The 27,073-nt window shown below is 35.6% G+C and overlaps 1 protein-coding gene across 1 annotated transcript; it reads left to right on the top strand.

Moving 5' to 3' along the window:
• The first annotated feature begins 289 nt into the window (after positions 1–289).
• LOC111904142 (probable methyltransferase PMT24) lies at positions 290–4,668 on the top strand. Its single transcript, XM_023899915.3, has 9 exons — positions 290–481; positions 1,290–2,240; positions 2,370–2,519; positions 2,614–2,884; positions 2,967–3,077; positions 3,195–3,369; positions 3,461–3,733; positions 3,912–4,106; positions 4,202–4,668. The coding sequence occupies exons 2-9, from the start codon at positions 1,320–1,322 to the stop codon at positions 4,428–4,430; spliced, it is 2,325 nt and encodes a 774-aa protein (XP_023755683.1). The 5' UTR covers positions 290–481; positions 1,290–1,319; the 3' UTR covers positions 4,431–4,668.
• Positions 4,669–27,073: the final 22,405 nt, after the last annotated feature.

The raw sequence follows: 27,073 nt of genomic DNA, 5'->3' as shown, positions 1-27,073 counted from the left end.
TGTCTTATTCTGCGCAACGTGCGAATATTTGTTTAGTTTTGAGAAAAATTATAGAAATATTCTATTATTTTAGAAAAATTAAATTATTGGTCCTACGACATGCTTAACGGATCAAAAGAGAAATTTATGGATTTTTTGGTTTTTCTATTTAAATATATATATTTTTTTGAAACTTAATCTTTAATTTTCTAAAATAAAGAATGAAGAATTTTCCCAAATAATTATTACTAAACCTCCCATAGATCTACCGTATTCCTTCCTGTAGATAAAGCAGTCGGTGCGATTTACACTCGTCTGGATCTACTCCGCTCTTTTGGCCTCTATATTATGATTTCCCATCAGATTCTCATTAAATTCAACCAATCCGCGTTCCATCTTTCCTACTGCTCTCCTTCTACACTCTGGGGTTTTTCCATTTTCTTGAAGCTGATGAACCTCAAAGCTTAACAATTCCGTCAGATCTTCAAGCACAATCACAAAGGTGAAGCTTTTTTTACTCAAAATCTCATCTTTCAATATTCCCATCAAACTTTTGGTAAAATAATCGTTAATCTCACTTAAGTCTCATAAATCACATGGCGTTGTATTATGTTTTTCGTTCAGCTTTGATTGGAATACTATAATGCTCTGATTTAGTGCTTGAGACTATATTTCAGTTCTAGATTTGACGGGTCGTATTCTTTTTCTTCTTAATATTTGTTTTTAGTTATAAGATTTGCTAGATTCAGATATTGGCTTATATGCTAAATACTGATCTACAGTTTTGTAGTCTAGTTTACAATGATTAGAGCTTAAAAGTTGTGATCTGAAGTTTTCAATTGAATATTACGCAAGATTTTGGTGGTATATCAAGTGTACACACGATTTACTTCCACAATTTAGTTGACAGAAATCTTTTAAGGTTTTTTATTCTAACTGTTCAATTACTACAACAGATTGTTATGTTTCAATAATTCAATGTCATTTTCATTTTACGATCTATATATTCGAAGCAAATCTTATTAGTATTTGAAGCATAGAAAGACCTTTCGTTATGGTATATTTTTAATTGGTCATATTTTAACTGTCGATCTAGAGGTCTATGATCTTGTGGAATCTTGATCAATACATCATTTTAAATCTGAATAAGATGAGGCTCAAATAAGTAGTTGATTTATATCATTTTTGGTCTATTTGATGTTTACACTCATGTTTATGCACATTGAAGTCAACCCTTTTGTAGGATCAAATTATGTTCCAAGTCTTATTAAAGGTACTAAACTGTTAACTTTCCATTTGTATATCTTCAGGTTTATACAAGAAACAGAATCGATTAAGTCATGGCTCAGGGAAAATATTCCCGAGTCGATGGGAAGAAGTCATCATGTTCAACAGCTACAATCGTTGTTGTTGTTGGGGTTTGTTTAGTTGCAGTTTGGATGTTCATGTCCTCATCTGCTGCCCCCGGTCAGACTCCCGACCTGCCCGCTGCCACAGAAACAAAACAAAAGGTGACCGCAAACCCTTCTTCCCAATTTGAAGATAATTCCGGCGATCTACCCGATGATGCAGTGAAAGATGAGGGGAATCAAGAAACTACTCAAAATGGAGGCGATTCCAATTCCGAGGAATCCAACACAAATGAAGTCGAAACCAACACCAACACCGGAGATGAATCTAGTTCGAATGACGAAAAATCAAACTCTGAAGACGGAAATGCGAATTCCGATTCGAATGAAGGTGAAAAGAGTAATTCCAGCGACACCGATTCGAATGAAAGTGAGTCGAGTAATTCCAACAACACCGATTCCAATTCCGATTCGAATGAAACTGGAAAGACCGATTCCGAAGACGAGAAGGTTAAGCCAGACGAGAAGGTAGAGAAAGAAGAAGAAAAGCAAACGGAAGAAAGCTCGGGTGAAAACAAGACCGAAGATTTCTCGGCTGCAACACAATCCGAGATTCTAAAAGAAACCAACACACAAAACGGGGCCTTTTCCACTCAAGCAGCTGAGTCAGCAAGTGAGAAAGAATCACAATCGCCATCGTCATCAAAGAATTACAAGTGGAAGACATGTAATGTGACAGCTGGACCAGATTACATTCCGTGTCTTGACAATTTGGAAGCCATTAGACACCTTCATGGTAGGAGCCACTACGAGCATAGAGAGAGACACTGCCCAGATGAGTCCCCTACATGCCTTGTTCCTCTGCCTGAAGGCTACAAAACATCAATCAAGTGGCCTAGAAGCCGAGAACAGGTGAATATTAATTAATTAATTAATAACTACTTATTCAAATATCAAACTGTATTTCAATTCCAATATGTGGGCCCTGGGTTATGGGCTCTTATTCAAATATAAAATAACTTTTTTACTGCTTATTTTCAGATATGGTACAGTAATGTCCCACACACGAAGCTTGCTGCAGTAAAAGGTCATCAAAATTGGGTCAAAGTTACCGGAGAATACCTTACTTTCCCTGGTGGTGGCACTCAATTTAAGAATGGAGCTCTTCACTACATAGACTTTATCCAAAACGTGAGTCTCATACTCTCATCATGTCTAATGCTTCATCATTGTTATTGTTATTGTTTTGGGTCTAAATGTGTTGACAATAATAATATAATTGCAGTCACTTCCTGATATCGCATGGGGTAAAAGAACCAGAGTGATATTGGATGTTGGATGTGGAGTTGCTAGTTTTGGAGGGTATCTTTTTGAGAGAGATGTGGTTGCAATGTCGTTTGCTCCAAAGGATGAACATGAAGCTCAAGTGCAATTTGCATTGGAAAGGGGTATTCCTGCCATTTCAGCTGTTATGGGTACCATCAGGCTGCCATTCCCTAGTAAGGTCTTTGATGTTGTTCATTGTGCTCGTTGCAGAGTCCCATGGCATATTGAAGGTAAAACTTTTAGTCCCCTTCTAATTGAATTTGGTCAGAAATTTGTTTTTAATTATAAATTTATAATGAAATATGTTTTCAGGAGGTAAACTTTTGTTGGAGCTCAACCGTATGTTAAGGCCTGGTGGTTACTTTGTATGGTCTGCTACCCCTGTTTACCAAAATAAACCTGAAGATGTGGAAATTTGGGAAGGTATGTCCTTAGTTTACATAAATTCTCCATGTAGTTTAAATAGCAAATTGTTTTATTTTTATTTTTATTTTTTTAAACTTGATCTTTACCTGACACCTCTAAAAATTCTCATGGCAGCTATGTCTAAACTAACAAAGGCAATGTGCTGGGAGTTGGTGAAGGTCAACAATGACAAATTGAACGAGGTTGGTGCAGCAATATACAGAAAGCCAACAACCAACGAATGCTATGAAAGCAGACAACAAAACGATCCACCTCTATGTGAAAGCAAAGACGACCCAGATGCAATCTGGTATAACATTTTATATTTATATTATCCAAAATATTATTTTCTAGTTTTCAATGGTGATGTTTGACTTTGACTTAATTTATGAATGTTACAGGAATGTGCAACTTCAAGCATGTATCCATAAAGTCCCGGTTGACTCATCAGTGCGTGGCTCAGAATGGCCTAAAACATGGCCACAGAGGCTGGAGTCACCACCATATTGGTTGAAGAGTAGTGAGGTTGGAGTTTATGGAAAATCAGCCCCTGAAGACTTCACTGCTGACTATGAAAACTGGAAACGTGTTGTCTCAAAATCGTATTTGAACGGATTAGGAATCGATTGGTCTTCCGTCAGAAATGTCATGGATATGCGCGCTATATATGGAGGGTAAGTCAGTTTCCAATAATTACATCCCATTTGTCACACAAGACAGAACAAGTTGTACTGTGTTTGACTATGACTCTAGGATGTCAGTATTCCTAGAAAGCCTGTCTAGTTCTGTCCTGTCCAGTCCAATACAGTGTATTCTTGATTCTTACGTTTGTTTATGACAAAATTCTTTTAGATTTGCGGCTGCATTGAGGGACTTGAAAGTTTGGGTGATGAATGTTGTACCCGTTGATTCACCGGATACTCTTCCAATTATATATGAGCGAGGACTCTTTGGCATATATCACAATTGGTGTGAATCATTCAGCACTTACCCACGGACATACGATCTTCTTCACGCGGATCATCTTTTCTCTGACGTTAAAAAGAGGTAAACTATACTGTTAATGATACTGTTAGTCTGTCATTGTCACTGTCAATGTTAGTGTTAGTGTTGGTTACTGATACTGATATTTGTTGTGACAGGTGCAAGTTACAGTCGCTAATGGCGGAAGTTGACAGAATTTTGAGACCCGAAGGTAAACTGATAGTGCGTGATACTGTGGAGACGATTGCTGAGGTGGAAAGCATGGCAAAGTCTATGCAATGGAAGGTTAGGATGACTTACAACAAGGACAATGAAGGGATGTTATGTGTGGAGAAGACGTTATGGCGTCCCACAGAGATAGAAACAGTTGCATACGCAATCGAATAGAACAAGTCTTGAAAGAAGGAAATGGTGTTTTATGATGTGTTTTTACATTTTTTATTAATTTAATTGCAATTGTAAGTTGTTTAGCCACGTGTAATGGTCGTTTTGATTTGTTCTTGTAACGATTTTGTACTTGGTTTGCCTCGACTCAAATGTGTGTGGGGATAGAATATTGTTACTGTAAAACTACGATATATTATCATATTTAGCAATGAAATTAAATTATACAATTGAGAGTTTACGATTGTTGTCAAGTCTTGATAAAATTTTAAGGGGACATTAGATTTAAAATCCCTCTAGTGTTTGTTTTTTACTTCAAATAGATGTAATAGCGAACTTTAATAAAAAGGAAACATTTTTTGAAAACTAATTTTGAGTGAAGAAGGTTTAATACATGGAGTGTTGATGATGATTAGCGAGTGGTTCATCTTCCGCCAGCTCTAGTTGTCTAAAAAAGCCTTCACACAACTTTACAACCTTTAATCCTTTATCCGACATTTTTCTACCTTTTCATAATTCCATACCATCCAACCTTTAGTCATATGCAATTTTCTCCTCCAGTCGTAATCTTGGCTTATAAATAAAATCAAGTAAGATTGTCATGTAATTATCTATGCGGACATTGGCACATTGCCATCGTTAGTGGAGGGCAATATCTTCTTGGACAAATCACATAAGTTTTGAAAATGTTTAAAAAGACAGTTTACAGGACTAATTTGACATCAGGACATATTGAGGATTTACCAGAATCATTTAGATAAATGAGAGAACAACAAAAATGACAGAAAGATACCCAACTACAAAAGGGATATAACGTTTGACCCATCACGAGTTTCGAAGCCTCCTTTATGACGGACGACTCTCAATGGGACAGAGTTCCAAAGAAATAGCTGAAGATGATTTGCGAGATTTTTGTCCATGGTCCTTCAAAAAACTATTTACCATTCTGTGATTTTAAAAATATTTACCATATTAGTATTAGAAGAGTGATTTTTCCAATCACTTCTGTTTTGTCCACCGAAAATTCATGAGTTGTATTGCCCCTAATTTAATTTTTTAGATATATAAAAAAATAATTCTAGCTAAAATCTTGTAAATTTCGGTTTTCCCCCACAAATTTAGTTCCCTTGAAACTATATATGCAAATTTAATTTTCAATCTTTTTGATTATTAACACCATTATTATTTTATGAACTAAAAGATCCATATTTATTTAATACTTTTTTTTTTTTTTGCTTTTTTGATATTTTTATACCATCAATTCTATTTTTTAAGAGTTGTTATAAATATATTAATTAAATAAAACCATTACAAAATTAGTCATTTAGTAAAAGATTACAACTTCAAAATTTTTTTTGGAAAGAGTAAGATTACAACTTCAAATTAATGTATATAAAATCACAATATAATATTGTCCAACAAAAAATATCAAACAAATGCGTATCAAAAAATTTCTTCAATCGTGTATCTTCAACATACTCTCCAACAATAAGGTGTTGTTTTTTTTTTCTATTTCTTTAGTCATCGTAAATAAGTATTTGTTTTTTAAAGTCTTTAGAAAAAACCCAATGATGTTGGTGGAGGCGGCGAAAGTGGTTGTGGATGCCACACAAGTAGTTAAAAAATAAACATTTTTTTTCGTTAAAAGATCTCTTACGTCTACCGACGGAAACATATTTGAGAAAAAAGATGTTTATTTTCAAAAGTTGTTTATCTTTTTAACTACTTGTGTTGCGTCCACAACCATTTCCGCCACCTCCACCAACACCATTCGGTTTTTTTATGAAGACTTTAAAAAACAAATATTTGTTTATGAAGACTAAACAAATATTAGTTTGAATATTTTTTGTTAGACAATATTATATTTGTGATTTTATATATGTTAGTTTGAGGTTGTAATCTTTTACTAAATGACTAATTTTGTAATGGTTTTATTTAATTAATATATTTATAACACCTTTTAAAAAATAGAATTGATGGTATAAAAATATCAAAAAAGCAAAAAAAAAAGTATTAAATAAATATGGATCTTTTAATTCATAAAACAAATAAACATAAAATAATAATGGTGTAAATAATAAAAAGATCGAAAAATAAATTTGCATACATACTTTCAAGGGAACTAAATTTGTAGGGAATAGACGAAAGTTTACAAGATTTTAGTTAGAAATATATCTATTCTTTTTAATATCTAAAAATTTAAATTAGGGGCAATATTGACAACTTATGAATTTTCGGTGGACAAAACAAAAGTCATAGTGGAAAAACCACCCCTTTAATACTAATATGGTAAATATTTTTGAAAACACACTATAATGATAAATAGTTTTTTCAAAGACCCTATTATGGATAAAAACTCGGACAAATCTCGATATAAAACCTAAATTTAGGAGGATATTATTTCATGTAATAACCAATAGAGTACAATAGTATAAAACCTCAATTTAGGAGGATATTATTTCATATAATAATCAACAAAATACAATAGGTAATTATTTCGCCAACCAAAACTTTCTCTTCGACAAAGTGAAAATCTATCTCAACGTTTTCGTTTTTGTTTTTTTTTCCTAGAGTCTTGGAACACTGGATCAGCCGAGAGATAAGTAGCATCAAGATTATTATACCATTGTTAGGGTGTTAACCCAACAAATAAAAGAGGGTCACAAAGTAACTCAAAATCATTGTTACAAAACAATAAAATATAGTACAAGACAAGTAAGATCGATCCACAGAAACACTAGGCGAATACATTTTTTTTTGGGGGAGGGGGGGGGGGGGGGGTGAAATAATTTGTAAAAAGACTCAAGACAATGTGTTAAAAGTGAATTAAAAAATGAAGAGGTTTCAGACCTTATGTTTGTCTAGTTTGATATTACAATTCAATTGTGAAGTGACATTTACTCAATTCTGTTTAAGTTGGTATTTGGAAACATTAACAAGTTCTAATACCTCTCATTCACCGAATTGTTCAATTTAAAACAAGATATTTGAAGAAAACACAATTTTTTTAGACAAAATTGCAAAAATAGTCCCTGTGGTATGCATTTTTTTGGGGTTTTAGTCAAAACAATGACTTTTTTGGATTGGTGGTCCTTTTGAGGTAGTTTGTATGTGAAAATAGTCCCTCCGAAAATTAAAATGACTATAATACCCTTGGGGTATTTATTTTTCATTTTTCTTTCATTTTTTTAAAATTAAATATTTATTTATTTATTTTAACAATTAAAAAATAATGGAGGACCCACCTCTCTCTCTCTCTCTCTCTCTCTCTCAAGCAAACACACACACACTCCAGATCATCAACATTCATCATCTTCCTTTTAGCCACCATCATCTTCCTTCTTCAACCACCGAAGCTGCACCACTGAAAACCCCACAACAAAAACATGTACCGAGGTAATCATCCCCTGTCACCATTGATCACAAACACCATGGGGAAGAGATACACACACACACTGAATCTTTATTTGGGGCGTCCACCTCCATAATCTGAAATTAAGCCATCAAACTGAGCAAAAGAAAGAAATACATCCATAGATTGAAGTAAAGGCTGTTGACCAGAATACGTAGAACAAACATCAACCAAATACGGTCCCTATGGTATCGTTGTTGATAGGAAGTCGGAAATTGCAGACGGAAACATGGGTTCATCTCTGCCCGTGGTTTAGAGAACACCAACTCTAGTATACCCTAAAACAATCACATAACAATAAACTGCAGAATTCGATCCAACACAAAATCTGATCATCAGGGATAAAAGAAAATGTTACCTGAAGCCGATTAAGAACATAAGTGTATTTCCCCCAAAGCTCCAACCAACGAGATTCGACAGATCAAGAAGAAAGGAACGAAGGCAGCTAACGGGAAGCTCCGGTGATGACTAAGAAATCACGAGGCAAGGACGGGCAACCGATCTATAGAGAGCCCTCCTTGGTTCATTTGCTCCGGTGCCAGTAGCAACACACGAAGAAGAAAGAAAGACAGCTGTTGGTGACTATCATCGCTGACAATGGTGGGGATAGTGGCTGCTCTAGTAGTTCCTCGTTGTTTCTTTCTTAATTCGACAGAAAACGCAGCAGACAAAGGCAGCTCAGGTGACCGACAACCTCTTCCTTGGCCGGTGGTGAAGAAAAACAGGAAATTTTGAAGGAATGTCTTCTACCCGATGAATGAAGGAATGGCTAGAGAGAGAGAGAGAGAGAGAGAGAGAGAGAGAGAGAGAGAGAGAGAGAGAGAGAGAGAGATAGAGATAGATAGAGAGAGAGAGTGAGAGAGAGAGAAAGATGTGGGCCCAAATTAGTTATTTATTTTCTTTTTCTTTTAAATTAAATAGAAAAAATATAAAAAATATATCAGTAAGGGCATTTTAGTCTTTTCAGTTTTCCGAGGGACCAAAATCACAAACAAACATGGTCAAAAGGACCACCAATCCAAAAAAGTCACTGTTTGGACTAAAACCCCAAAAAAATGCATACCACAGGGACTATTTTTGCAATTTTGTCTTTTTTTTTATTCTAATCTAAACAAACTCTTAGAAATAGATCAAAAGATTGCATTAAGCTTTAAGTGAATGTTCCCAACATATTCAATACTTCTCACAAGCTCGGAAGTGTAAATATTTTAGTTCACATTAAAACCATTCATTAGAAATCAATTTAATGCTTGTTACTATTTTAATTCACAAAAAAATTATGGGGTTTGCAAATTAAATAACTGGAATAATCTTAACCCTAGTTCATGTGGCCAACAAGAAATAAATTAAGAATAAAACATTTTATTAACACAAAACCAAAATCACTAGATAGAAATTGAAGAAAATATCAAATCACATGATTGAATCACAAACCATAGTCAAAACGTGAAATCAGAGACCTAGGGTTTTAGCCACACATGGCTAAATCAAACACAAGTCTAGAAGTGTAGAATAACGTGCAAATCTGACTTACAAATCCGACAAAATAATGTTTCCAAATATTCAAGATAGAACCCTATCAAAAAGCTTCAGAATCTATGATCTCCAAGATAGAAACCCTGTCAAAAACCAATTATTTATGGGACATGACCCATGTGGAATCAGTGTAATTTCACACGGCCTGTGTGAAGGGTAAACTATGATGCCTTAGTCGGGAAATCATCTAAAGTTCGATGCCAAAAATTGCATAATTCCACTTCACACGACCCGTGTGATTTTATTGCAAATCTATATGGATCATGTTACCCTTGAAAGCCACAACCAATCTTCAATCCACACGACACATTTGATTTCCATATGCAATTTTGTCACATGAACCGTGTGTCATTCTATTGGCAAATCCAAGTTTAACTATTCCAAATTGCTTGTTTCTCATCTGAACAATGTTTTGAAAACTGGACCGGTCATTGAATCAATCCGATTTAACCCATTTTTTTTTGCCGAACAAGACATTTTTTAGTGGTTCATTTACAAACAATTTCTATATGAAAAAAAAATCGGTGATCAGAACGACTCCCAGTTGAACTGTCTGGTCCGGTTTTCAAAACCATGCATTTGATTGCTCTAAAACTTTCACACGTGCTTCCTTTCACCCCTAAGCGTGTTATAATCCCCGTATCACCTGAAATCACCATAAAAATGTGCAAATAAAGTTGTTCGCCCGAGAAACATGTATTATCTCAAAATGTAACTAAAATGCAAGGTTCTACAACTAACTATGATGCATAAATGGGACAAAAGATGTGCAAAAGATGCACAAAATGCATCTAACAACCATAAGGTGGGAAGAACATGCATACGAACACCAAATTCACCTAACAGTGCCCCGAACCATGTTAATTCAATTGTTTTATCAACTAGGGTTTTGTTTAATAAACTCGGTAGACATGTGAGTTCACCTAACAGTGCCCCAAAAGGTATTCCAAAAGTTTAGTTGTTTAAAAAATGCGAGGTATCAAGTTGATATCATAACAAAGGTTTAAGTACCCCATAAGACAGGGACTTCTAAAAGTCCTTGTAATATTCTAGTCTCATCAAGTCTTAAATCCGAGAACACATAAAAAGGAGTTAGGCAATGAATTTGGCTAGTGAGTTACCCGAGGTTAATTCATTCAGAGTGAAAGGATGTCAATGCAACTTACTCGAATCAAACCTCCAAAAATAGATTTTTAAACTTACCCCCTTCCCTTATCCATCTCACTGTTCGTAGTTGGATATGAAGAAGTCATGGCTAGTGAACAACCAAAATATGAGAATTGAAAAATTATGAAATGAAGTCAATATAGAAAACACGTCGGGTTTACAGGGAGAACACATCACGTTTCGACTACAACCTTCATTTTCATGTTTTTTAGTTCTCAATTAACCATTCTACTTTGCATATTAACTTGTGCTTTCTTATAGTAATATTTTATACAATCACTATGGGTTCCTAGACATATTTATAAGGCATTTATACATGCTAAAACACTTGACTTGGTCTATTCAGTTCATCACAATAATTCCATGTTATTATTGCTCATTAAACTTTACGTATGGAGTTCAAAGGTCAAAATCCCCATACACTTACTAATGAACCATGTATCCTCCTAAAAAAATTTGTAGACCACAATTAGATAATAATGGATACATTTCATGCCTTCCTAATTCAACCAAACTATTTGCAAACTTAAAATCTAACTATGGAATCACTATTACATTACGTAGTTCCAATTTCAATCTTATGGCCAAACTATCCCTAGGATTACTTAAAGATCAATAAATTCTTCATGTTTTGCATCCAAATCACTCCTAATGTAGAAATTTATGAATTAGAATATCATTTACACGTTTAGATCTTTAAATCTGCATAGGGATTCATAATTAAACCATGAGATCCTCAAATCCTTATTTAAGTTGTGATTATCTCATTCAAGTAAGTCTGTGCATCTAATATAGATTTATGGCAACATAACTCCATATATGATCATAAAATTGTTCCAATGATGAATTACACTCATAATCCCCGATTTTCAATCGAGGGTTCATAGCTAGATTTTTACTCAAACTTCAAATCCATCAAGTGAATGATAGAATTGAGCTTGTAACCATAAAAAAACCAATCAAGGAGGGTTAGGAATAAAACACTAACCATTAATTTAACATAAAAACAAATTTGGGTTTCTACCCATTTCTCAAACTCAAATTTTGAATTGGTGGAAAATTATACCTTTAAATTCCTGGATTCCTTCATGCGTTACTCCCAATGATAATTTCTTGTTTGAATCGAACTCTAGATGTAATATCTGTTGGTTTTATAGAAAACAAAATTGTAAAATGCGGAAAACAATTAACAAATAATAGGGTACATGCATCCTATAAAATATCTATGTCATACACCTTGATAGCAACATACAATGAACAACTACACCTAGCACAACCCTAGTGTAATTTGAAATTACCAAGTTTAGAGTTACATACCTTTTGATTTATTGTAGTAAACAAACCACTTCAATCCACTTGTAGTGTAGGACTTGGAAAGCTTAGCACCAAAAGGATGATGCCTCTAATGGCTCACACCCAAACCCTAGAACTAGAAGACAATAGGAGAGAGGAAGGAGGAGATTTTCGGCCAGAGTATCTTCCAAGGAAGAGTATGAACGAATTCGAGGTCCTAAGGGATCATATTTAAGTTTAGGTAACTTAGGGACAAAGCAAGATTTGAATAATTAAATAATAGATTTAATCCCGTTTCAAATCCTTTCTTTATCTACCACCAGGAGGCTTCTGGAAACCCTACAAAGGCTCCCGAAACCGTCCACCTTGATGGTAGGTTCTAGAATTGCTTTTCCTTGCGCAACTATGAAGAATTACAATTTCACCCCTTGAACCTTTAATTAATTCCAATTAATCCCAAATTAATTTCAGATTAATTCTGATTAATAATTAATTAATTACTATTGATTTCACATTAATTTATTAATTATATAAACTAACAAATCAATTAGTTAACAATTTATTTCATATTAATTTATTAATCACATAATCAATTAACAAACCAATGATCTAATTCTAATTAATATATTAATCACATAGTCTAATAAATTTTACTCTCTCTACAAATGTCATTCTAACTATATTTTAGTTATGAGGGAAACCCAAAAAGGACTTTGCTTCTAATTATAAGAATATACCAATATAGGTACTAGCTTAGACACCTTAATCCAACAGTCTCCCTCTTGGATAAGTCTGTATCTACAATTGCAAGTATAGACCTTGAACTAAACAACAAAGAATACTTTCTAAAGCCACTGCCGAACTCTGATTCGAATCAAACGTTGTCCCTAAGATAAGTGATAAGCTATTTATTCGTTTTACAAGATATCATGTGGATATGAGAGATGAAGTAGAATCAATATCATAGTCCAAGATTCTGTTTCTCGGTTTCCCTGATTTATGACAACTGAATTCAGACTACTAATTAAAAACATCAATTTAGTCCAGTCTCGGCTAAATGCTTCAGATGTCAGCAACAGATTATCGAGGGGCCCAAAGATATCTCTTATCCTGTTAAGGAAATAGGAGCAAATTACTTTGATTATATAGTCATACATTTTACTAACTAAATCATGCATGTAATTACTCTTTATAACACTCAGTTACGAGAAGCGTTTGGGTAAACCAATGCACAGCTGATTCGTAAACTACGAACAATATATCTCCGCTTAAGAATAGTAAATATTATCGTCTTAGAATTACTTGTGATAAAATCCATGAAGTAATATTTAAGCGTGTATTTATCTAATACTAAAAATCTCTATTTTCAAAGTAATTATGAACATTGTAGCAATTCCATTTGCAATGTCTTAACCTCAATCGACAATCTACAATCAACCTATGACAATTTTAAATCACTACTTACTTCCAAAAGTATGAGCGACAATGGAATTTTGAATAATATTAAAATTACTCAAGGAAGTAAACATGCAAAGTGAAACAAAATAATAAATTAATTAACTATAGTTTCAAACTTACATAATATAAATAATTCCTACTGTTTAATCACCATAGTAATTACAAATTTATTCTTTGTATAATGTTTCGAGTTAATCAACTAACCACTTGAATTAGATAACATTAGTCATGCCTATGTTATGAACATGCATACTATGCCTCTCTATGGTCCTTCCTTTGTGAATAGATCCACTGGACACTACTCAAATGATGCCTATATCACAATTCCAAAATCTTATTATTGTCTAAGATGTGGTGGAATTCCAACTTTACATGCATTGAAATCCTATGATGCCGAGGCTCTAAAGTCACATAGACTGAACCTACGATATTATAGAATGTTCCATTGGAACTTGTTACAAGAAACATTTCCATGGTTATGAAGTCTCAATTCGATATACTCCTTGAACACTTCCCTTGAATTAAAGGTTTCAACTCACATGTAGATTTTGCAAACATTTCCATATTCCATATGACCATCAATTCTGACCAAGAATCATCTCAATTCAAAGTGTGTCACTATGGTCCTTTCCAAATAATGTCATACTTTTAACTGTCCATAAGCAACTAATGTTTGGTAAAACCTCATAATGTTCTTGACAGTTGTTTAACAACCTTAGTTACAAAAATTCTAATCCTTTTCAGACAATGCTCTAGGCATTAAAAAAATTAGAATAAGTGAACATTATAGCATATGTAATCGATCCTATATCCGAAGCATATGAGACTTGAATCATTACGTCCTATACAAGGACTTAATATCTGTTTAATTCGTTGCTATAATATTTCTATATATGTAATCTCCTATGTTGATACATTTCAACATGATATTCACATATGTCTTTGACTAAGTTCTATTAAACCATACGATCTAAACCTTTAGACTTGAAATGAAGTATGATTTCCATCTCCCTTAAGTCCACTATAGTGAAACATTTTCCGAACTTTGCAACTTGCAAAAGCCAAGACATTGTTCCCTACGACCAGTATTGTCAGCATGCAATACCATCATAACAATTATGCTCCCACTAGCTTTGACATGTACCCAAAAATCCACTGGACTTCTAGAAATCAATATCGTTTGACTTCCGTAAGGAAGTGTAGATTTATGTTACATGTTGCTTCGATAAGTCTCCAACTAGACTTCTTAAACTTATACACCTTAGTTGGATAATGTGTGTGTGTGTGTGTTTAAGAGCTTTCAAGATAGATAAATATATCCCTCGAAGGTTCAAACAATTCCTTTATATTCTTCACAATTCGAAATATGAAGAGGGATGCCGTAATCATATTGTGAATTTGAGAATGCAACTATTTTAATTTCTTTCCTTCTAGCAGCTCAAGGGCCTACCAGTGCTTCCATGTTGCTAGTAGCTCACCCATATTAACCAATGTACTTTCACTGACCAACATTCTTTTTCTTTCGCAGTTAAATGAAAACATAGAACTCATAAGCATTGCCAAATCAACTGGAAGTGCATAGAAATTGGAGTATGTCAATTAAACACAACTGGTTATAAACCTCAGGTCGCGTGCTAGTGATAATTAAAAGGATCACTGTCGGTTGACTCTTATATGTTCTCAAGATCAGTATGAATCCCACTAACTTCTTGACCTATGAGCTTTCTCTCAAGGAACATTCATTGTTGATATAAAACAAATATTCAAAAGTTTGTGTAGATTACAGACAAGAAAACACTTCATAGAATTGATCTCGTTTGATCTTTTGTTTCTCGATTAACAAGAAACAACAAAAATCCAACTGTAAACGTGCTAGGGTAAGGAAATCATTCTTTACTCCACATATTACGAGGTGTCTTCATCCTTCTTAGTTTGAAATGAGTTTCATGATACGATTTATAGTTACTAGAGCATGGCTCTAAAACTTGATTGGAACAAAGTATGACTCATCTTATGATCGAACCATATCCAACAATGTTTGATTCCTCCTTTTAGTCATACAATTGCACTAAGATGTTCTTAGAAGATTAATTATGATACAATTCCACAATTACCAATATGATCATAAAACATGATACTAAAGCACTCCTCTTTCTTTTTCAAATTTGAGAATCTTTTATCTTTCTACATAATAGGTTCTTCTATTCGTTCTGTTACTCTTTATTTTTTTTCAAAAGTATCATAATTATGCTTAATCTTATAAACATAATCATATTTACTGAATCATCAGTAAATTTAAAATTTGACGAATGGAGTTTTCGTCCCTTGGGGTGAATATGAAGGATCCAGATCAACATATATTAGATCCATCAATCCTTCACTTGTTTCACATGAACATGTGAACAATGAATTAGTCATAATTTTCCAATGAATAAGATTCTCATGCATCATGCAATTCGAATTGCGTGACTCCAAGTTTCTATCCAATTGAGACTTGGTGACGAGATTCATTTTACTTGGTCAATTATGATGGTACCACAAGCATGTTCATGAAGAATCAATATCCAATATTAATATTGCTATTATTAGAAACATAACCAATACTTTTCATTAATGCCATTGCAAGAAAATATAAGATAAGGCAACTAATAAACCAAAACTTCATTTTATTGCTAGAAAAGATGGGGAACATGTCGTTACAATGCATAAAACAAAAAACAAATACATTTCTAGACATCTCCAAAGAGTAATAGTAATCTATTAAAACTATCCTAACTCCTTAGTAGTAGCCCCAAATTCTGACCACTGAACTATGTGACATACGTCCATTTCTCACGATCAGATTTAGCTCACTTTACTCAAGCTTCTTTTCTTCTTATAGATCCTGTAATGCCATCAAGATGTGATCATCACATCATGTATTAAGAATTTATAGAATAAGAACTTAATGAATTAGATAATGGATGTACCTGAAGTAGAGTCACACGACTTGGCTTTACCATCTCTAAGATCTTTCAAGTAATGTGGGCAGTTTTGCTTGTAATGTTCGTTCAAATTGTAGTATTAAAAAAATGGATTCATTGGGATCAGCATTGGGGACAATCTCAGAATGAGCATTTCTCTTACCATATGCTCAAACAGTTTAATCCTGGCCTACCCCTTTCGATTTAGAAGAGAAATCTTTTCTAGATCATCAACGTTGTCTTCATCAATGTACATCGAATTCATGGAATTATACCCTAAAATCATTTATGTTTTAGTTGTGTTCTTAAGCATTTCTGCTTCAACAAACGTCAACATATATGTCACATCAGTTAGGGTCACATCAAGGTTCCTCATATGAAGGTTCTCAATGAACTGGCCATATGACTTAGGAAGTGAAAAAAGAACCAAATCAATGGATTGCTCCCTTGGGAATACAATACCCATCCTTTGCAACTTGTTAATGTACGACTTTATTTTCAGAACGTGCGCACACATAAAATTTCCATCTTTATGTTTACATGCCAATGGGGCAGAAGGAGTCTCATATCTTTCAACTTAAGGAAAATGTGATGTTGGGAGAGTCACAGGAGGAGGACGTGGAAGAACTGAATAAGCATGATGTCTAGTTCCACCTTTCCCTGAAGAAGAGAAAACTTTTTCACCTTTATCAGAATGTGGAAGATTATCTTCAGAAGAACGAGGAAAAACATTTCAAGAAGAATGATGAAGACCATTTCTATCTTCATAAGACATCTAAAATTTTGGGAGAAGAGAGAATTCAAGTTAGTTGATTTTAATCCTTAATTATTAACCCATGAATTAAATTAAGGCTAGGATCCATATTTTCGATTTGACCTTTGAAGAGGGATGCCGTAATAGAATTTTGAATATGTTGTAGGTAGGTAGAGTCATCTCATTAATTCCAATCAAATGAAACTCCCAAATATTTGAGATTCATTGAATCTTATCAATGACATGTTTAATCTTGATTATGCTTTTACTAATTGTGAATTGGATGCCGAGGATCACAATTAAGATGTGAATAACCATGCAAACCCGCTCAAACACCCTTGATCAATTTATAATCTCTCATTGATGTGCTGGTTAACCACACATTCTCCATCAACAATCATAAACACAAATTGTTTCATTATTTCACCTTTATAGTTGTTGGATTAATGTCTAAGCTCGTAACTAAATTTGGTATGTACTTGACTCGGTTGTGCATGGTCCTTTTGGGTTGCCTTCACCAAAGCAACATGATAGGATGATTTATCAAGTGAGAGGTTATTGTGGTTTATTAATATATTATATGAATAATATATTAAAGGATAAATCATATAGTTCAATTAATATTAGACAAGAATTAATTATGTGGCTAAAAGACATTAATTAAATAAAGGGGACTTAAACTGTCAAATGTGTGATAGTTGAGTATTGGGCTGAGAAGGCTTATGGACTAGGCTTGGACGAAATTAGGGATGTGTCCGTCCTATTTTTGGCCATAGAGGCCGTATTCCAGAAGCTTCCTTGGATTGCTTAAGGCCTAAGCTGTCCATTAGGGTTTTTACTGAAACCCAAGCAGCATCAGTATAAATAAGACCCTAGGGCATCCAATTTTCTGCCACTTGAAACCCTAGGAGTCTTCATAGCCGAAATTGTGCCATCCCCCCTCTCTCAATTAGCATCCTCTTGCTTGTGGTGTTTGTAAGCCATTAGAGGAGTGACACTTGTGACTCTAAGCTCCAAGACTAGAAGATTTAAGCCATTGTAGAAGAGGTAATCATCTAGATCTGTTTTCGTATGTTAATTTCGAAATATGCATGTTAGATATAGGGTTTATAAGTCTTGGATGAATTGCATGTACAATAGAGAAACCTAGATCCAAACATTAGGGTTTGCATGAGCACATATGATGTTCTTTTGGCTCAAACCCATCAGTGGTATTAGAGCTTTGTTTAGTTTCTATTGTATTGATGCTTTACATGTTTCATCTTCTGAAAAATTGTTTTTCAACCCTCTGCCTGACCTGACTCGGCGAGTCACTAGCTGAACTCGGCGAGTCAGCCCAACTCGGCGAGTCCAGTTAGTGACTCAGCGAGTCTGGAAGTCAGACAGAGGGAAAACCGGGATTTCTTACTGTTTTGCTGAAGGATAATTGCCAAAATTATTTTTTACTAATAAAATTCGAATTTTCTTGTTAGTATATGATTATCCTTTCCAAAACAAAAGATAATTACCATTTAATTGAATAATAAATTCCTTATGTGATAAAATTTGATTAATTAAATTATTTGTTGAATTATCTTGTGAATAAAATGAAATAAGTCATATTTAGATAATCATTAAATTAAATGTTTAAATTTTAACTTATTTGCTATTTGATCCTATGTGTTTTGAAAAGTTCAAAACTTGCCCTTAAGTTTTGAAATTTAAAATTTTTAATTAAAAGTTTAATTTGAACTATTTAAATTTCAAACCCTAGAATTTTACAAGTTTAAAATTCAACCTTATACTTTATAATATTATAAGATTAATATATATATATATATATATATATATATATATATATATATATATATATATATATGCTAGTCTTACCGTTAGTAGGCCTCATTCACGAAGCCGATCTATAAAGGCGGGTATAAGGTTATGGCCTATAAAATGGCCGTTTAATGGGTGTCCACTCTCACCCACCGTTTCCTTGATTGGTGGAGGGTCGTTAGCCGAACGGGTAGGATAGGGCAACCCTTTCCTCATTAAAAGTGTAATGAATTTATAAAAGTAACTAAATGTTTTTACAAAATTCCCAATCTTAGTTACTTTAGGCAAAAGTGAATTGATGCAATTCCATGAAATTACACTTTGTACCCTTGCTAAGACATTAGTGGAGCGTGTGTGATTAATCAGCACACTAATTGGGCTATAAGCAAAGGTGGCAAAGGGTGACTCAATGTTTGTCATAGTTCGATGGAGTGTGTGTGGTTAACCGACACATTGAATAGGTGACTATAACAATGAGGGCACCATGTACATTTGCATGGTTATTCACACCGCTTTGTGATCCTCGACATCCCAGTCACAACTTGAGAGGCATATCGAGATTTAAACATGCCATTGAAAAGTTCAATGAATCTCAAAAGATCTAGGAATTTTCAAATACATTTAAAACTTAATCTTTTTTTTTTTTTTTTTTTTTTTTTTTTTTTTTTGTTTTTCATGGTGGAAAATTAGTGAATCGTCATTTACTTACCTTCAAATTATTTACTTGTTAGATTACGACATCCCTTTTCTAATTTGTAAATAATGTTGTTGGGTCCTAGCCCTAATTTCTCATTTGGGTGTTAAATTGGGGATTCGATTCTAATCAAACTTTGTTCTTTTTCCTTTTCAGACGTCGAACGTCAACAACAACGCTTCTGGCTCAAATTCCTCCGGCTCGTTCTCACTCATGAACTTGTGTGGGAGAGTGATCTTTAATGGGTCCAATTTCAATGATTGGATCCACAACATCCGAATGGTCACCCGTTACGAGGACAAAGAGTATGTCCTCGATGAGAAACTGAAGGAAATCAACATCAACACTGCCGCTGCTGAAGAGATCGCGGCCTTGGAGGCCCATGAGCGTGATGCTACGAAAGTCCATTGCATCATGGTAGCGACTATGACTGCAGAACTCCAGAAGTCCTATGAGGACATGTGTCCCTATGAGATGCATTAAGATCTGATGGACCGGTACAACCAGAGCGCTAGGCAAGACAGGTACGAGATCATCACTTCGATGATTACTGCCAAAATGGGTAATGGAGAGTCCCTTACTACTCATCTGCAAAAGATCCAGAGATATGTCGACTGCCTGCTAAAGTTGAATGTGAACTTTGATGAAGAGCTGGCAATTGACATCATCCTTCACTCCTTGCCTCCCTGCTACAACCAGTTCCGCATGACCTACCACATGAACAAGGAGAAGGTCACCTTAAGAAAGCTTCAAAGATTGTTGAGGACTGCTGAGAGAAGCCTTAAAGATAATTATGTTGCATCATCTCCAACTCCTACTGCTGCCCCAGTCCTGGAAATTAGGCAAGGGAAGGATAAGAAGAGGAAGGCTCCCTCAAATAGCCAGGGAAGGATAAGAAGAGGAAGGCTCCCTCAAAGAGCCACCATAAGGGAAAGTCCCAAAATGGCTATTCTTCTAGTGGAACCAAGGTTGGTTCTGCTAAACCCAACTCCAACCCCAAGGAGGCAGAATGCCACCACTGCCATGAAATAGGGCATTGGAAACGAAGCTGCCCGAAATATCTGCAGGACGTCAAGGATGAAAAGATCAAGCCATCCTACGCAGGTATTTACACTATTGAATCTAATGATTCATCACATGCTATTTCTTGTGTACTTGATACAAGATGTGGTTTTCACATTTGGTTCTGATTTGCAGAGCCTAAGAAGAAATATGGATGTGGAGCATGGGAGGATAAATTTGATCACGAGGAACAGAAGATTGTCGCCTATCACCAAGATCGGAGTTTACTCTTTAGTGCTTAGTAGTGGATTAGGATTAGATTTAAATAATTGTTGCTATTCGCCAGATATGGCAAGAAACATCATTTCATTTCATGGTTTGTATATACAAGGTTTCAGATATTCAGTTGATAATGAAAAGGGCTCTATTAATGCTTATCTTAATGGTGTTTTATATTTTGAAGCATTGCCTTGTAATGGAATATATGAAACTGTGATGGTTGTAGATAACTTAGGAAATGATGTGTTGTTTATTTATTCTTCCAATGGTTTGGATAAAGCATGCTTGTGGCATTGTCATCTTGGACATGTCAACAAGAAACACATGGCCCAACTCCAAAAGGATGGAGTGTTGGAGTCATTCGACCTTAGGGACGATGACGTGTGCGAGTCTTGTTTACTTGGAAAGATGACCAAGCCACCCTTCACTGGAACTAGTGCGAGGAGTGAGGGTATTGGATCTCATACACACCGATGTGTGTGGGCCCTTTAGATCCACCACAAGGGATGTAGACCGCTTCTATGTGACTTTTAGCGATGATTATAGCAGATATGGGTATATCTACTTAATCAAGCACAAGTCAGAAACCTTTGAAAAGTTCAAAGAGTTTAAACAAGAAGTGGAGAATCAGTTAGGCAGGAAAATCAAGATGCTTCGATCCGATCGAGGTGGAGAGTACCTAACTATTGAATTCCATGACTACCTCAAGTAATGCAGAATCGTTTCGCAATTGACGCCACCTAGGACACTGCAGTTGAACAGTGTGGCTGAGAGGCGTAATCGAACCTTGCTAGACATGGTTCGCTCCATGATGAGGCGTGCTTCGCTACCTATCTCATTCTGAGGGTATGCCTTAGAGACTGCCGCTTAACTTAGTCCCTACAAAGAAGGTTGCCAAAACACCTCACGAAATGTAGACATGGAAAGCTCACTCGTTGGCACATATCGATGTTTGGGGTTATGAGGCTTTCATAAGACGAGAGACTCACGACAAGCTCGAACCTCATAGTGAGCGGTGTAATTTCATCGGCTACCCGCAGAAGTCCTTTAGATATCTCTTCTATAAACCAAGTGACAATGTTGTATTCGTTGCGAGGAGAGGGTTTTCTAAGAGTGAGAACTAATAAGCCAACGGGACAGTGGGAGGTAAATCGATCTTGAAGAGATTCAATAGTCGAGCGATGAAGGAACCTCTAACGCTGGCGCTCAACCCGAGGAGGAAACTCTGGTTGAAACGATTGACGAATCCTTACCTCTTAGACATTCCAGTAGAGTTAGTGTTCCGCTTGTGTTATATGGTTTTCATATAACAAGTGAGGGAGATACGTTTATTAGTGACAGTGCACTAATAAATTTGGATTGACTTAACAGCTACAAGGAAGCCATGGCAGACCTGGAGTCTACAAAATGGAAAAAGGCTATGGACAACGAGATTAAGTCCATGTATGACACCCAAGTTTGGAATTTGGTTGACAATGTACCAGGTCGTAAGACGGTCGGGTGCAAGTGGATCTTCAAGAAGAAGACCGACATAGATGAGAATGTACACACCTATAAGGCGCGATTGGTTGCGAAGGGTTTCACTCAAAATACCGGAGTTGACTATGATGAAACCTTCTCACCGGTTGAGAAGATAAAGTCTATTAGGGTGATGCTAGCCATTGCTGCATTTCATGAATATGAGATATGGCAGATGGATGTCAAAACAACTTTCCTTAACGGGAAGTTGGCTGAGGATCTTTACATGGCTTTGCCATAGGGTTTTATCGATGCAAAGCACCCTAATAGAGTGTGTAAGCTTGAGAAGTTCATTTATTGACTGAAACAAGCATCTCGTAGATGAAATCTTTGTTTCGATGAGAAAGTCAAAGCGTTTGGTTTTCTGCGAAGCGAGGATGAATCATGTGTATATGTCAAAGCCAGTGGGAGTATAGTTAGCTTCCTCGTATTGTATGTTGCCGACATACTACTCATAGGAAACGACATCCCGATGCTGCAGGAAGTAAAGTCCTGGCTTGGGAAGTGCTTCGCTATGAAGGACCTCGGAAAGGCTGCCTATATTTTGGGAATAAGGATAGTGAGAAACAGAAGTAAAAGACTAATAGGACTTAGTCAGAATACTTACTTGGACAAGCTACTAAAGCGTTTTAGTATGGAGAATTCCAAGAAGGGGGAGTTACCAATCCAAAGTAATGCCAAGTTGAGTAAGACTCAAAGCCCGAGTATCGAAGTCCAGATAACATAAATGAGCCGAGTACCATACGCTTCCGCAGTTGGCTCGATTATGTATGCTATGACTTGTACTCACCCTGATGTGGCCTTCGCTTTGAACATGGTCAGCAGATATCAGGGGAACCCTGGTAAAGCACATGAGACCGCTGTCAAAAATATTCTTAAGTACCTTCGGAGGACCAATGAATGGTTTCTAGTCCTCGGTAGGAGTGATGACTTAAGGGTGCGAGGGTATAGTGACGCCAATTTTCAGACTGAGAGGGACAACTACCATTCGCAGTCGGGCTGGGTCTTTACCTTAAATGGAGGAGCAGTGACTTGGAAAACTTCCAAGCAGGAAACTGTAGCTGATTCAACGTGGGAATCAGACTATATAGCGGCGAGCGAAGCGTCAAAGGAGGCGATATGGTTGAAGAACTTCATTGGAGACCTTGGAGTTGTGCCAGCCATAAAGGAGCCCATGGAAATTTTCTGCGATAATGAAGGAGCGGTTGCCTTGACCAAGGAACCGAGGGATCATGGAAAATCTCGACATATTGACAGAAAATATCACTTTATTTGACATCAGGTGGAAGAAGGACTCCTCGTAGTGAAGAGGGTATCGTCGGAGGATAATCCAACGCATCCGCTTATGAAGGGACTGAGTAGGGTTAAACACTTGCAGCACTCTAGGAGCATCAGTGTGACATCCCCACTTTCACGGCCAGAAAAGACCGATTTTGTTTATGCTTAATAAAAGTCAGAGTACTTCTTTTCATAAAAATGTTGCGGAATTTGTTCCCAGAAAAACACGATAAATACGTTATTAAAACATTTTCGAAGAAACGTATTTTATTCATTTTAAAACATTTGGTATGTCATTGTTAATACAGAAACATAAGCATAAACAGAACTTACATTTATTTACACTAGTGATCTACATCTCTTTAATCTCTCAGTGTAATGTGACTTCATATCAACACCTGTGATATAAATAAACTGAGTGGGTCAGGTTGGGAAACCTGGTGAGTACATAGGGTTTTCAACCCACAATAATATAATTATTATGTTTAAACAATCAAGCAATTAAACCCAATTACCCATCCCCATTATCTTCTTTACTCTTAAGGATATACCCTAAGAATCAGCTATTTCTTGTTCATTCATTCCTAAGGATTATCCTAAGGAATCGGTACGAAGTCCATCGTTACCAAAGCTTATAGATTACAACTGGTGAACACGTAGTCCAAAACATCTGGTAAACACTTAGTTCAAAAGTAACTAGTGAACACACTTAGTTCAAAATACCTAGTGAACACACTCAGTTCAAAGATACGTAGTGAACACACTCAGTTCAAAATACCTAATGAGCACCTAGTTCAAAAACACCTAAAGGTTATGAGCTTACTAGCGTTCCACCGGCGGTCTAGTATCGCCCATGGTCATCATCTATACTCCACTAGATGACTGGATCACTGACAACATTGATGTCTCCCATCGTGTTATCACAAAACAACTATTTCATCTACCCATGTTTTACCCAACACATTTTGTAGATATAAAATACATATACAGTTTAAATCATTTAAAACATGTATAAAAATCTTTCACCCAGCATAGACAGCAAGTATTCAGACAATATGCACACACAACACGTAACTTATATTAAAATACTTCATATCTATGTGTAAGATGAAAGGGACTATGCACTCACTTGAGAAGGTGGTGACTCGGTACTCGGACAACGCTTCGTTTACTTTAAAGTAGTTTCCTTCGACGAAACCTAGTATAATTACCACTAGATTTTAGTCTAATATCTACCGTGACTAATTATTAGTCTTATTATTATTATTATATAAGTGTTTAAACAATACTTTCCAACCACTACGTACAGACAGGGGCCAGACATAAAACACCGGAGGGCAGGACCATTTTGGCATATAGCACTTCTGAAATCCAACAACCATATGCGGCCCTTTAAACCAGATTCCCCGTACCGCGAGTAGTTAAAAAGATATTATAACGACACTTATATAAGTCATAATAATATCTCAAATATTTATTATAAATTTATAATAACAATACTAATTTTAAATATAGACTATATTTAAAATAGGGTAAGCATAACTTACTTACAAGGGGATTTTAGCTAGGAGTCGGGCTCTGTAGGGGCAGAACTTCGTCGCTGAATCTTTCTAAGAAAGATTCGTGCAGCGCTTCAGCGCTCACCTTACTATACTAAAACTACAGAAAGAGAAGTCGAATCACGAGGAACCGAAATGCTCGGGGGATAAGGAGAGAAAGACTCTTGAATCAAGAGAATGGTGCAAGAAATATGAGAGCCCAAGCCTCTTATTTATAGTAATTGAATTTACAAAAACTACCCTCCATAATTATTTAATGACCTTATAGTTATATAAACAACTAAACACCCCTTTATAATACTATTTAAAATAGATTTAACAATATTTGCACTAAACTAATGTCGAAAGAACTCAACATTAGTCTTATAATGACCGCATCGTCGATACCTTTCTAATGATATATACATATGTATATATATATGTGTGTACGTATATATGATTTATACTTTATTTTAATACGTAAATATGTTATTATAATTTGTAACTCGTTCATACGAACTCCGTTTTTGACGTTCTTTATATCCACGCGTAGGTGGAGATGTACTCCACAACTTTCGTTTAGACTCTGTCGGCTAATTTTGACTTTATTTTTAAAGTTATATTTTTAACAGGCCGGGACAGGATTGGTCCGTTAAATCCTCATAACTTCTTCACCCGACGTCCGTTTTTGCCCATCTTTTTCTCGTTATGCTACTCTTAACGAGATCTTCGATTCTTGTTCAGGTCGTGTCGGCTAAAAATAGCTCGATCTAATATTTGAATTTCGGGTTGTACACTCCTAATCCGAAACTTCGAAAAATCATAACTTCTTCATACGAAGTCAGATTTGGGCGTTCTTTTTATCGAAGTTCTTAGTTTAACATATTCTACGACTTTCATTTAGAGCGCCAAGGCTAAATCTCGCTCTATCGTAAATTCACTATTTACGCCTCCCGGTATCGAGCCGGTTCCGTCGCGAAACTTCGACGGGTCATAACTTCTTCGTTATAACTCGGATTTCGGCGTTCTTTATATGTACGGAAACCTAGTGACATATACTACAAATTGGTTCAAATTATTTATAAGCCTCTGTCGAAAAGTCGTTTTCGACACTTATTGCCTCTAATTTGACTAGCCCGGATCTGCGGGCGTTACAATTATCTCCCCCTTAGGATGATTACGTCCCGGAATCATCAACGAAACAGGGCTCGTATAATGACTCCATACGTCATCTCTTCATCCTACGTAATAATTATAACTTCTATATTCCTTCAAATCTATCTCTTAGACTTATTGACTGTAAGCAGTACTTGATTGTGCACCTGCTTTCTATCTCAGGTTAGACTCCAAATCATGACCTATCGCTATGTGATGCTCGTTTAGACTCAGGTCTCTTAGAGTTAAATTCCAAAACAGGCTATACCTTCCTTGATGTTCTAATGTGATATAATCACATTTTTTTTTAAAATGTAGCATTTCTAGCTACAAGCAACTTTTCGTGATACCTTTACTGGTTGCTTTGATTAATTCTTCCGGCTTGAGTCGGTGCTACATCGAACTTGGTTCTCTGAACCACGTAACATACTCATCATAGTCGGACTCGATTTGATATGAACACTAGGGTCGGAATATCAACAGTCTTTTTAGTCATTACCGAAACGATGGTAATGACATACTTGAATAAAATGAAATCAATTACTAGCTTCTTGGTAACTTTGTGACTTTCCCTGATCCAAGCGTGAGTCCTGTGCTTCCGGTAGTATATGCATCTACTACCTTTCACACCTACTCATACTCGTCCCAAGTATTGTCTCGCAGTTTTCCAAGTCACCATACAAGAAAATCACATAACAGTTTAACACATCAGATAACAAAAGAAAGGTTTTATTATTTCTTGAAACTATTACATAGGTGTTCAAGTTCACCCTAGACTATGCCTCTA

The sequence above is a fragment of the Lactuca sativa genome, chromosome 1, assembly GCF_002870075.4.
Source record: "Lactuca sativa cultivar Salinas chromosome 1, Lsat_Salinas_v11, whole genome shotgun sequence".
NCBI lineage: Eukaryota > Viridiplantae > Streptophyta > Magnoliopsida > Asterales > Asteraceae > Lactuca > Lactuca sativa.
The sequence above is the reverse complement of the archived record's forward strand: the minus strand, read 5'-3'. Positions and strand labels throughout refer to the sequence as shown.

Coding starts and splice junctions, on each gene's coding strand:
- LOC111904142 (XM_023899915.3), top strand. CDS start 1,320: ATGGCTCAGGGAAAATATTCCCGAGTCGATGGGAAGAAGTCATCATGT. Junction 2,520..2,613: donor ACATAGACTTTATCCAAAAC/GTGAGTCTCATA, acceptor ATATAATTGCAG/TCACTTCCTGATATCGCATG. Junction 3,078..3,194: donor AGATGTGGAAATTTGGGAAG/GTATGTCCTTAG, acceptor TTCTCATGGCAG/CTATGTCTAAACTAACAAAG.